Source organism: Trachypithecus francoisi, unplaced genomic scaffold (genome assembly GCF_009764315.1).
Source record: "Trachypithecus francoisi isolate TF-2019V2 unplaced genomic scaffold, Tfra_2.0 Lachesis_group7, whole genome shotgun sequence".
In the NCBI taxonomy this organism is placed as follows: domain Eukaryota; kingdom Metazoa; phylum Chordata; class Mammalia; order Primates; family Cercopithecidae; genus Trachypithecus; species Trachypithecus francoisi.
Genome location: NW_022681472.1, coordinates 62,853,282 through 62,867,393, shown reverse-complemented (window position 1 = coordinate 62,867,393; position 14,112 = coordinate 62,853,282). Strand labels below are relative to the sequence as shown.

General features: G+C 33.9%; 1 protein-coding gene across 21 annotated transcripts in view; it reads right to left on the bottom strand.

Annotated features, from left to right (window-relative positions):
• Positions 1-14,112, bottom strand: part of OXR1 (oxidation resistance 1) — a 510,160-nt gene that overhangs the window by 50,541 nt on the left and 445,507 nt on the right. For all 21 annotated transcript variants that reach the window (XM_033203135.1, XM_033203139.1, XM_033203132.1 and 18 more), the window contains 2 exons: positions 10,084-10,233; positions 1,040-1,224 (listed from right to left, as the gene is read on the bottom strand). In XM_033203135.1, the coding sequence (XP_033059026.1) occupies positions 1,040-1,224; positions 10,084-10,233 (335 nt within the window). The remainder of the gene's footprint in view (positions 1-1,039; positions 1,225-10,083; positions 10,234-14,112) is intronic.

The following is a 14,112-nucleotide window of genomic DNA, read 5'->3' as shown; positions in this document are numbered from 1 at the left end:
TTAGTCTACCATGTCAAAATAGTATCTGTTGGGTGGAAGGTAAAGTGGAGACTTTTTGAGTAAATGATTTTATTCTGTCACAGATATTCTACCAATTCATTTAGTCTTCCTCAGAAACAAAAATAATTTGTTCCTTTTTTCCTTTGTAAGTTGCTCTGCCCCACAAGGGTTAATTTTAAAACAGCTATCATTCCTGCAGGCTAACACAGGTATATAAATATCAGTATCAGTTAAAGTGAAGACAATTTTAAAATGTTGGTAGTCATGTATGAAGGAATGAGGAGGTTATTTCCTAGTACATATCAATTTCCTTCCTTGCTACTTCTCCTTCCTTTCTTTGTATACCTATCTTTTTATCTTTTTCTCCTTTTATTTCCCATTCCTCCTTTTCTTTCTGGCCATTACTTTGGACAAGCATATTACTTTCAAAAGTGTCCAAACTGTAGTGTCACAGCTATCTTAACATATCACACAAATCCTCTGACCAGTATATTCCAAAGTTAACTCTTTATATTTGAGCAAATTGTGGGTTTTCTTCCCTGTACTTTACACTGTATTTTATACTGGAAGAGAAGATTGCAAACATATAAATCAATTAAAAAAAAAAAAAAAGCTGTCTTGCCCACAGCAATGTCAGGTCTTTGCTCATGTGGCCTCTCCCAAATCACACCTCTTCAGTCACTTCCAAGGGAAATTTGAAAACTACCCCGACAGTGATTATTCACAGGGGTAATTTAGAATACTGAAAGCTGTGTCTGAATAAAAAGGGCTGGTAAACACTGAATTAAATGGGCACTATAGGTTGCTTTTCAAATATCTGGTTCTCTGATCACATACACAAATACAAACCTAAGATAATTCCTAACTACCCCAGGTGCAAATTAAGAATAATGTTCTCAATAATGCATATATTTTTGTTTCATTATTGACAAAATAAAAGGCAGCTATAAGAAAACTAATAAAAATAGTTAAGGTATTAGACAAGGATCAACTATCTAGATACAATAAAGTTGCAAAGGAATATAAATGTCACTCTTACATGGGTAAGGATTCCTTTATTTTGCTATCCAAAATTTCTTTGTACATTGCAGCTGACATCACCTCTTCCATTGGACACATGATGCCATATTCCTCACAGCCATTCTCTTGAACCAAAGGGTCAGTTTTATGAGGATCAAACATTATATTATTTGGTGTAACTAGCAGCACACCACTGACTGTGCCCTAAGGTGAAAAAAGAAAGTAACATTTAATCCTCAAGGTTGGTATTTCAAAAATTATCTAGCTATTTTTACTAATTTTCTTCTGATGTTAGGCCATATATAAAAATAGTACACTCAGGAACTGTGGCATTCTCATGAAAGCATTTTTATTAAAACCCAAGTTTTCCCAGCAAATTCTCCTCTTTAGGAGAGGTAGAATATCATATTCCCCCAAAGACAATCAAGTAAGGAAATAAAATTTGCAAAATGAGTAAAATACTGAGTTACCTCGTATGAGAAAGGTAACCTCAGTAAGGTAAGAAGGGACTATAAAGTCATGCAAGGCATGTGCCACCTTTTATGTTAATCTGCATAATGCTTCCTGTGTTATTCCCTCACTACAAGTATCAAATACAGTGTCATGTATACAGTGCAGACTCAATAAATAATGTTGATAATCCAATCCATTATATTACAAAAGGAAAAGAGTATAATATCTTTAAAACATATCTTTAAAAAATGTGTTTCCACTTGACTCTGCTGCTACCTAGATTTGTGACCTTGGGCAAGGAGTCTCTGGGCTTATTTCTTCATCTGTAAAATTACGTAGATTATATGACATCTAAAGTATATAGTGTATATATACTTTAAACTCACCATGAAAAGCTATAAACTTTTAAATATATTTATATAAATAGTGATACAGGGCAGGCATGGTGGCTTACACCTGTCATACCAGCACTCTGGGAGGCTGAGGTGGGTGGATCACTTGAGGCCAGGAGTTCCAGACCAGCCTGGCCAACATGGTGAAACCCCGTCTCTATTAAAAACCACAAACAAGCTGGGCCTGGTGGTATGTGCCTGTAATCCCAGCTACTTGGGAGGCTTAGGCATGCAAATCGCTTGAACCCATGAGGCAGAGGTTGCAGTCAGCTGAAAGCACACCACGGCACTCCAGCCTGGACAGCAGAGTGACTCTATCTCAAAAAAAATAAAATATAATAAATAAATAAAATAAATAGTGATACAAATCTTAAAAGTTCAACCTTCTTATTTTATAAATGAGCAAACTAGGGTCCACAGGCAACTGATCACGTTAACATGAATATTTACTGAATACTTCATACGTAACATGCATGTATATGCATATTGCTTATCTGATCTTCACAATCATAGCTCTGAGATGGGGAAAACCATTTCCATTTTACTGATGGAGAAACTAATGCTGAGAAACACCCAGAAACTAGTCCTAAACAGCTAGGATTTGAAGTCCAGATAGTTTATGTTTTATGCTATATATAATTCCTTTGTATCCAAGTCACAAACTATAATCACTCCAAAGGCACAACATTTCTTAGTTTCATTTTCAAATTTTCAGTCCACTATATATCCTGCAACTGTAAAAATGAAGAGCCAGAAGGAATTTTAAAAATAAACTCAATAGCTTCTTATCCAAATAAAAAGAAAAATTCAAATCCTGATTGATTTGGCATCACACCCTCCTCCCAAGTCCATATTCAGTTCTGTGAATTTACCTGGCTTAGGAATATAAAAATTAAGTTATGGTAGATATTGCTTTTAAAAATGATCAAATAAAAAGTAAATCTACAGAAAATGGTCATCCAATCACAAGTGAAAAAAAGCTACCGCAGATGTTCAAGATCATATACAGTTAATGCATACAATATTGGAGAGAAGAGTATATGTGTGTGTGTGCAGTTTGGTGAGGGAGAAGGAATCAATATGAAACTCTGAATAGCACCTCATTTAGTTGAAGACATGGACCACCTAAATAAGAAGTAACTTTATATAAACTACAGTCTATTTCTCTTTCAATTAATATTTTAATGAGATTCATACACATCAGTTTGCATTCCTGGGTCATGTACCAACTCAAGTCAATGAGAGATGGTAAAGTACATTGTAGAGAACATTTACATTGTCAGGGATAATCCAAGATGTAGATAATCAAGGATACAGTATATTTGATGTTAAAAACAAACAAACAGGCCGGGCGCGGTGGCTCAAGCCTGTAATCCCAGCACTTTGGGAGGCCGAGGCGGGCGGATCACAAGGTCAGGAGATCGAGACCATCCTGGCTAATACGGTGAAATCCCGTCTCTACTAAAAAGTATAAAAAACTAGCCGGGCTAGGTGGCGGGCGCCTGTAGTCCCAGCTACTCGGGAGGCTGAGGCAGGAGAATGGCGTGAACCCGGGAGGCAGAGATTGCAGTGAGCTGAGATCCGGCCACTGCACTCCAGCTTGGGCGACAGAGCGAGACTCCGTCTCAAAAAAAAAAAAAAAAACAACTTTAAAGGTTTCTGATCTTTCATAACTTCCTCTCTCCCATCTTCTGTAAACTTATTTGAGAAAGGAAACCAAGCAGTCAGCTAGAAATAAAAAAAAAATAAGCTCTAAATTCTCTGAAAGACTTCAGGTTACTCTTCATTTCATAAATTTCACCTTTGCATTAGTTTTAACTGATTATTTGGTTCACTAGCATAACACTACATTTTGTCTTGTCTTTTAGGAAGATTTTCACAAAGTCAGTGATAACCAGCTATGTATGACAGAAAAGGCCCAGTATACTGATGATGCTTTTAATTCTCTATATACCTTAATACTACAATCCTAGTACTGTAACTACACAAGTCATTTGAAAAGCATCTCAAAACCATGCTTCTACTTTTTGGATTAGAAAGGGTTTGAAGTCCTACCCATTAGACTGATCAATCTGCTAATGTTACTTTCCAGGAATCTCTCTTATGTGCTATTACTAAAAAGACACATTGATATATTCTTTAAGTTTCCTTCCCTCTGCTACATGCTCAAAGTTCCCATACAACTGGGGCTTTCTGTGGTAATCTGTCAGATGGCATTCTCCATAAGTCAAGAGTTGGCCAAGAGAAACATTTCTTCAACATAAAATCCATGAAAATGTCTTGAAAAAGTAGATTCTCAAATTCATTTGATCAAGGTGAAAATCATAAACTCATACTAAAGCACTCTCATCTCATTACTTTTAAAATATTTCATAACTCCTACATATTATCCGCATTATATTAAGACTATTATGAGCAAGACGTTTTGAATTACAGTATCTACTTAATCCATATGACCTTCAGAAACTTTAAGCACAGATTATTCTTTTGTATTAACAACTTCCATTTCCTTATGTGCAACTACCTGACTAATCTTCTAAGGAGAAATTATTTCTATTAGAAAATTAAGTAAAAAAAAATAAAGTCTATCTGCAAAAGAAAAATTACCACTTACATTACAATATTTCTGCAAATACTAAGAGATAAAATCATTATAATTGAGAATCCATCCTAGCAAAGAGAAAAGCTTGTACTGATATTTCTTCAGTCTTACATCCACAATAACTTAACCAGTATAGTTATTGTTCTTAAGTTTCCATAATTTTACATAAATAACCTTTACTATAATCAACTTGTAGGAAGATGAAAAAAGAAAAAAAAAACTTCCATGAGAAAGCACCACTTCCTGCTTATCTCCTAATGTGCAGCAGAATGCACAGAGCCAACCTACAAGGGATTACATTCCAAAGACACTAGGCTGCAGATCACTCCTAATCCTGCCAATGACCTTATCTTTGCTTTGATCCTTAAATAAAATTTTTATTCAGATATCAAATGAACTTCTGCTTCTAGCCAGGAACTAACGCTGCCTAAAACTACAATAAGCACACACACACACACACCATTTACACAAACAAAATACGTGACATAATTGTTTTCAGACACTGGAATGCTAGGCAATGATACCTGAATAAGGAGAAACATGTAAGATCAGCTCTTTGATTACCCAAGTATACTGAGCGGAGAAAGTTTCCAGTCCACAGGCAGAGAAAAGACAAGCAAAACAACAAACCAACCCACAAATGAGCACTGTCCAGTGAGAAAGCTTTAGAGGTCTACAAAGGGTTCCCTTCCAGCTTTGAACTGAGTACTGATTACCACCTTCATGTATAGCAGCTATCCAAGGATAAGAGAATACTTAAAAGGAGCAGAAGAAACGATACTCAGTGTCCCCACAGTAAGAATAGTTCGTGTTCTCACTAAACACTAAAGCAAAAAAATCTTGTATTTACAAAGCCTGAGAACACTTACAAGTGTATTGTCTTAGTAAGGAGAAAAATTAGCTACAAACTAAAGGCTGTTACGGTCTTAACTTATGAACAAGCCATTACCAAGTGATCATCAAAGAAAAAAAAGCCACAATAGGATCAAGAAATAACGATGCCACAGATAAAAAGTACAAAATATATATAGGAATACAAAAATATTCAGTATCCAATTACATAAAATTCATGATGCCTGGTGGCCAATCAAAAATTACCAGGCATGTAAATAAACAGAAAAAATGAACCACATTAAAGAGAAAAATCAATAAAAGCAAACAGATACAGAAGTAACAGAGATGGAAGAACTGGCACACACAAAAAAACATTTAAACAATTATTATAACCATATTCAACAAAATAGAAGATTATACACAGTGTGGATATGGAAAATACAAGAGACCCAGTATGAACTTACAGGCAGAAAAACTGCAATGTGTGAGACAAAATATGCTGGATAGGATTAAGAGTAGATTCGCCATGGCAGAAAAAATATTGGTGAATTTAAAAATAAGCAATTAAAATTATTCAAAATGAAAAGAGAGGAAAAAAGTGAATGGAGTATGAGGGAGCTGTTAGACCCAATGTCAAGCAGCCTAAAATATGCAGAATTGGAGGTCCCAAAGAAGAAGAAAGAGAGGATGGGAGACAAAAAATATTTGAAGAAATCTGGCCATTTTCCAAATTTGGCACGAACTATAAACCTACAGAACAAAGCTAAAGGAATCGCCAGCAAAACAAATACAAAAAATACACCAAAGCACATCGTAATAAAATTGCTTAAAATCAGTGACAAATAGAACATCTTAAGTGCAACCAAAGATAGACACATTTTTTAACAGAACACCAAACATAAAAATAATGCAAGACTTCACTTTAGAAAAACACAAGCCAGAAAACAGTAGAGTAAATTTTTAAAGTTCTGAAAAGAAATAAAATCTCATCAACTGAAAATTCTGTCTAGTGAAAATATCTTTCGAAAATGAAGAGGATATCTGGGTAGAAAATAAGCACATAAGAAGATGCTCTATTATATGCCATTAGAGAATTTATAATTAACACAGTGAGATACTACTACTACAGATCTAATAGAATGGCTGAAGTCTAAAACACTGAAAACATCAAATGTTGGTGAGGCTGTGGAACAGGGATTCCCACTGCTTACTGGATACAAAACAGCACAGGTCCTTTGGAGGAGAGTTCATCAGTTTCTTAATAAGCTAACAACGGTCTTACCATACCATTCAGCAATCATGATCCTTGATATTTTACCTGAGATGAAAACTTACCGCACAAAACCTGCACATGAATGTTCAGAGTAGCTTTATTTACAAGTGCCAAAACTTAAGAGTAATCAAGATGTCCTTTAATAGGGTAATGGAGAAACTACAGTACATCCACTCAGTGGAATATTCAGTAATATTAGCAAAAAGAATTAAGGTGTCAAGCTGCAAAAGACATGGAAGAACCTCAGACACACACTGCTAAGTGAAAGAAGCCAATATGAATTCATTCAGTCATACTCTATGATTCCAACTATATGATACTCTAAAAAAAAGGCAAAACTATAGAGACAGTAAAAAGATCACTAATTACCAGGAGTTCAGGGAAAGATAGGGAAGGAGGGATGAATAAGTGGTACATAGAGGATTTTTTAGCCCAATGAAAGTAATCTGGTAATACCGTAATGATAGATAAACGTCATTATACGTTTGTTATAGCCCATAGAATGTACAACATGAGAGAATCTTATGGGCTTTCCTTGGTGCCTGAATATTGGTTCATTGATTGAAACAAATATAGCACACAAAAGCAAGATGTTAATAAGGGAAACTGGGGAAAGGCGGAGAGTGTAAATATGAATTCTAGCTTCTGCTCAATTCTTCCATCCACTTAAAATTGCTCTAAAAATGAAAGTATATTAATTTTAAAAACTTCAATGGACCAAAAAAAGATAAAATGGAATAAAATTTAGAAGTTAGGGATCTTTTTTATAAACACACATATAATTTTGAAAATATACATAAACATGTCAGGCGCGGTGGCTCACGCCTGTAATCCCAGCACTTTGGGAGGCTGAGGCAGGTGGATCATGAGGTCAGGAGTTCGAGACCAGCCTGGCCAACATGGTGAAACCCCCCCTCTACTAAAAAAAATACAAAAATTAGCCAGACGTGGTGGTGCACACCTGTAGTTCTAGCTACTCAGGAGGCTGAGGCAGGAGAACTGCTTGAACCCGGGAGGTGGATGTTGCAGTGAGCTGAGATTGGGCCACTGCACTCCAGCCTGGGCAACAGAGTGAGACTCTGTCTCAGGAAAAAAAAAAAAAAAAAAACAAGAAAGAAAAGAAAATATACATAAACATGATAGTAACATTTAATAAAAGAAGGAAAAATATAGACTTTCTCAAGGCAAATAAACACTGAAAGAATTTATCACTAGGTGACCTACACCATAAGAAATTTAGAAGTCCTTAAATAAAAGGAAAAACGATACAAATGGAAATCTGCATCTACAAAGAGGACTGACAAGCGTAGGGAGTAAGTGGATAAATATAATAGACTTTACCCTTATTTTAAAAATTATTTTAAATTAACTTTTTAAAGGAAAAATAATAACAATGTATTGTGGTGTTTATAACATGTAGAAATAAGAGGGGTTACAATAAGAACACAGAGGCTTGAAGGGGGAAATAAAAGTATACTGTTATAAGGTGTGTATACTATATGAAAAGTGGCATATACGCTATAATGCTACTTAAAGTGAGAAAGTGACATATTAAAGATATATATAATAAACTCTAAACAGCCACTAATACGAGTGTTACAGCTAATAAGTCAACAAAGGAGATAACATAAAACTATTTTTAAAAACTAAATGTGAAAGAAAGCAGAAAGACAGAACAAACAAAAAACTAATAGCAAGATGGTAGAGTTAAACCTAACCACATAAATAATCACGCTAAATGAAAAGGGAAAGATTATCTAAAGAAGTGAGATCTAACTACATGCTAACTACAAGAAACTCACTTTCTAAAGTCACAGGCTATGAATAAAGGAATGGAAAAAGATAAACCATGTTAACACTTATCAAAAGGAAGCTAAACTGACTATATTAGTAAACATCAAAGTAGATTTCATAGCAAAGAGTATTACCAACAATAGTGTCTTTTATAATGACAATCAAGTCAATTAATCAAGACAACACAAGAATCCTAAATATTTTTAAGCCTAGTAACAGTTTCAAAATACATAAAAAAAAAAAAAAAACTGATAGAACTGAAAGGCAAAAACAGATAAATCCACAATAACAGTGAGATAGTTCAAAATTCTTCTATCAATAACTGATAGACAGAAAATCCAGAAATACAGGACATTATCACTCAATTTTATTTGATTGACATTTGTGGAATATTCCATCCAACAACACATTCTTTTAAAGTGCACACACTACATTTATTAAAATATGAGATATTCTAGACCATAAAACAGGTCTTAATAATTTAAGCCTTCAAATAGTAGTATATTCTCTGATCACACAGAATCAAATTAGAAATTAGTAAAAGAAAGTTACCTAGAAAAATAAAACACTCTCAAATGAGTCAAAGAAGAAATCAAGAGAAAATATTTTAAAGAAAATGAAAATGAAAACACAACATTTAGAACAATATTTAGGGCGAAATGCATACCACTAAATGCTTATTATGTGTTTCAAATACTCATAAATTTATGAATTATGACTATAAAGACATAGTTCTCATGTGTGACTTCTAAAGATAGTATCATGTAATAGACATTTTTTGAGCAAAACCTGGAGTTTATTTTCCAACTCTATTACTTTATTATATTCTCTTTTCAGATTAGAAGTTTTTGTTTAGAAAAGTAACAAAGTGAAGTAGATAAAATAGATTCTGGGCTGGGTGTGATGGCTCACACCTGTAATCCCAGCACTTTGGGAGGCTGAGACAGGTGCATCATCTGAGGTTAGGAGTTTGAGACCAGCCTGGCCAACATGGTGAAACCCCATCTTTACTAAAAACATAAAAAATCAGCTGGATGTGGTGGTGGGTGCCTATAATCCCAGCTACTTGGGAGGCTGAGGCAGGAGAATTGCTTAAACCCAGGAGGCGGAGGTGGCAGTGAGCCGAGATCACGCCATTGCACTCCAGCCTGGGCAATAAGAGCGAAACTTCGTCTTGAAAAAAAAAGATTATGACTAAGTTTGAATTCTGGCCATTACAGAGAGATCTTGGATCTATTAACCTTTCCTGTTTTGTTTTTCGCTGTGGAAAAGAAATATGACTGCCTATTTCAGGATTGTTTTGAATTGATAAAATAATTAAGACTCCTCTAATAGTTTCTGGCAAGGTACTTAATAAATACTAGATATTTTCCTATTTGTGTGCTATACTAGTTATGCAGAAGTTCACACTCCACACAGTACCCGGCAGCAGTCATTTTATTCACACTTCTGAAATATCCTACCAACAGCAACTTAGCTGTGCCTTAGTGAATTTATTTATATCCCATTACCTTTAACAATTACAACAGATCATCAGAATCTAAGTTACAAGCAACATCCATACTAACCCAAAATAATAGTATCACCAGTACCTTTTTACAATATTCAAGCATTTGCTGACACTGATGACTTAAAATGTAAATGCCAAACTATCATATGTTAGTAATAATAACTAAAGCATGATTAAAGGTCTTCTCTAAAGTGTCATTCTTTACCTTGCCACTGGTAATATATTTGCAATTAATTTTAAGAAATTTCTCAGTAAATGCTTCCTCCTCCTCCGAAGTTGAAGACACAACTCGTGCAGGTCGAATACCAGTGAAAGTAGATGAGGGAGTTGTTTCTTTTGGATGAACATCAGGATTCTTTAAAAAAAAAAAAGAAAAGAAAAGAAAAAGCAGAAAACAAAATAAAAATGAGCACACTATTAAAAAGTCAAATGAACAGCTTTCCCCAATAAGTGCTGTTTCATTTCATCACATTCTGGAAGTCAGCCCGAAATATTCTCACATAGAAATTATAGGAAAAAAGTGGCACTGTTTTCATATTCAACAAAGATCACAAACACAGGTTAAACTTACATTTAAAGTGATTTTTAATAGGGAGATACACATATCTATCAATAAATTTAAAAAATAAAATCATCTGGAGAACACTGAACACTACATCTCTTGTACCCACACCCAACACATACACACATGTGCACAAACACTCAGATGCTCCTGAATTAAACCACTGACTCTGGTAAGACCATGTAATGTAATATCCATCAGCAGAAAAAAGGTGGAAAGCTTGCCTTAGTACCTAAGTATACAACAGAACCCATTCACTGGAATAGCCTTTCAAATCTCAAGCTACAGTTGATAAATCCCATTCCACTAGATCACAACTTTCTTAACTTTTTTGGTACTACTGACCATTCTTACAGTGAAGCCTATGAACCAGCTTCTCAGAATGTTTTGGAATGGTCAAAATAAAATACAGAATTATAAGGAAGAACAATTAAATTGAAACAACACAGTATCAAAACATTTTTTAAAAACAAACTAGAGTATAGTCACCCAGGCTGGAGTGCAGCCGCACGATCTCGGCTCACTGCAAGCTCCGCCTCCCGGGTTCACGCCATTCTCCTGCCTCAGCCTCCCAAGTAGCTGGGACTACAGGCACCTGCCACCACGCCCAGCTAATTTTTTTGTATTTTTAGTAGAGACGGGGTTTCACCATGTTAGCCATGATGGTCTCAATCTTCTGACCTCATGATCGGCCCACCTTGGCCTCCCAAAGTGCTGGGATTATAGGCACGAGCCACCGTGCCCGGCGATATATATATATTTCTTTATTAATATATTAAATAACATAAGATTTAGTGGTGACTCTGGACTCTGATAACTACAAGTTTGAATGCAAATTGTGATATAATGGCCATGAGCAACATTTTGTGTTCTCTGTAACAATTCTAAGGTGATCTGAAAATATCTGTAAGTTCTACTGAGGACAAAGTCACAGGTGTGCTGCTTATATTATATTCTCTAATTTTTAAAAATGTTAGAGTTCACTTAAAATTTTTTACATCCAAGTTCACAGGTCCTTTAAATACTACTCCCCACAATTCCTCCCAAAGTTTAATATTCTGTACATTGTAGGAAAGCTAGACAGATGTGTTTTAAATAGTTCCAAAGGCTTTCATACCTTATGAATAAATCCACACTGCCTTACAGAAGTTTTCATAGAAGCAAGGTTCTTCTGAGCTTTGAGTTAAAATCTGTCACTTTGTAACTTCTACCTAATAGCTCTGATTTGGCATTTAGAAATAATAAACAATACTGCCTTCTCTTCAATATCACAAACTGAGATATCTGAAAAGAGCTATCAAACCTGAACATAACTTTTTCTCCCCTAATACATGGATTGAATTCCTTCAACCCATATGAGGATAGAATTTTTACACCTCCTTTCATATATTCCACCTAAAATGTAGGACTAAATCCCAAGCACTGGGGGAGATAATTCAACAAGTGTTTGTTCATGAAAGGACAGACAAGTGCAAAATACTGCAAAACAACTATATTTGATATGCTACAATTCCACTGTTTTAAAAACCTGAAATGGAATAAGATTTTAACTTTCATGACACTGTTCCATCATTAATATCTATTAACAAAATTTTCCTCAATCTTTTCATTTTAAAATACAAATTAATAACTTTGTATTCTTCTTGTTGTTTTTGCCAGTTATTACATCTAAGTTTTATAGCATATATAAATTCAGTTAACACAGATAAATAAGTGATAATAATAATCTCAATGATATTTATGAATACTTGTTATTTCTAAGTGTTATATGGACTATTTCATTTAATTTTTCAATCACTCATATGAAGTATACTATGACCTTAATTTTTAAGGAAACTTAAGTTTTGCCAAGTTTGATAACTTGCCAAATGAGTAAGGAGCTAAGATGCAAACCTATGTTATCAACACAAACCAGTGAGCTTAACTGCAATACTATATCGCTTCCTTTTCAAATCTTCTACCAAACAATTCAAAAATGTGCTAAGAAAAAAATAGCTGATGCAGAGCTATAAGAGCATCCCCTGCAAATTGACAAAAAGCTATCAACAAATTTTGATTTCTCAATTCCCCCAAAATTGAGTTCATAATATTATTATATAGAATGCAACTACGTTAGTCACACACAGATATAAATATATCTCTCTATGTGTATACATATACACACATATATACATACCTACATATATTCATATATATTCATATATATATATATACACACTATATATATGAACATTGTCAAATGCTTTCCTTAAATGAAGATGGGCCTTTTTGAACAATATATGATCTCTGAGGTTACTTCAAAGTCTGAACTCAGTATCTATAGCAACACCAATTTGTCAATGTAATTCTTTTAAAAAGAATATGAGATTAGCAAATGCTCAAAGCAAAGCACAAAAAAGGAGATTACTTTAAAAAAAGATAAAAGTTGTTCAGAGGAGTTACCAGACCTTGCTGTAACTTACATAAATGGACACTATTCAAAGTACTAGTATCCCTATGTAGATGGTTTTGACTGCTGTTTTTAAACTATGATTAATGTTATGGTTTTGCAGCTCATTTGAGGGCTTGCTGATGCTTCTCTGTATAACTTTGTTTTAGCCACCAGAGAAGGTCCTTAAAACTATAGAAATGTAAACATCTATATCTAGCCTCATTACTGCCCCAAATATCCAAATGTAAAAAAGCAAAGGATTGTTAGGGCTAATGATTTATAAAAAGCTTAATCATCACCTAGAGTCATCTTTTTTGGTAGAATATATTATACAATATGATTTGTATGTCATTATAAACCATCACCATAAATGAATTAGCAACTCCAAACTGTCCACTTCCCTTCCTGCCTTGGTTTTATTGTATTTTTGCTCTTTTGTGATTGAAAATTTGTAGAAATGTTCTCTAGCAACACATAGGTAGGGCACAGAAAGACTGAGGAGGAAAAACCATACAGGCACAGAAATACCAGCATTTGTATTTACTTCACGCAACATATATACGATATATCCTTTAAAGAAAACATTTACTTTTAAACCAGTATATACTGTATTTTGCTTTCAATTCGATATATATGATGATTGCCATTTAGTGTCTATAAATTATGTTTAATCATCTCTACTTCCTGGAACCAAGGACTTAAGAATGTTTAAAACCAAATACAGAATAAAAAAAAAATTAAAATATCAGGATCAATTTTTAATTCTAATTATGGAAATAATGCTCCCATCTGGAATCTAGGAAAAAAAAAACAAAACTCTCATCCAGTAATTTACCCATTTCTTGTGATGTTAAAAATACAGGAATTTCTTCTATATAAAATATTTGTTTCCTAAAACCTTCGTGAACACTAATTCCTGTTATAAAGTTTAATTTTTCAGATACTAACCATAAAATTTTGTTCTAAGAATATAAGACTGAGGTATAATTACAGCATAATCTATTAAAAAGTACATTTTAAAAAACAATTCCTTACTAAATTGTTATTTAAAATAGGTTTAAAAGCATCAAAGCTAAATTGTACGTAATAATATGAACATTGTGTATATATGATTTATGTGTTATTTACACATTTGCGTGGTATTTATATTTATAGTTTTATAATATATAAGCTTACATTTAATATTATATAAGCTATATATCACATAAGTTGGATATATTTATATTAAAATTTAAGTCTAA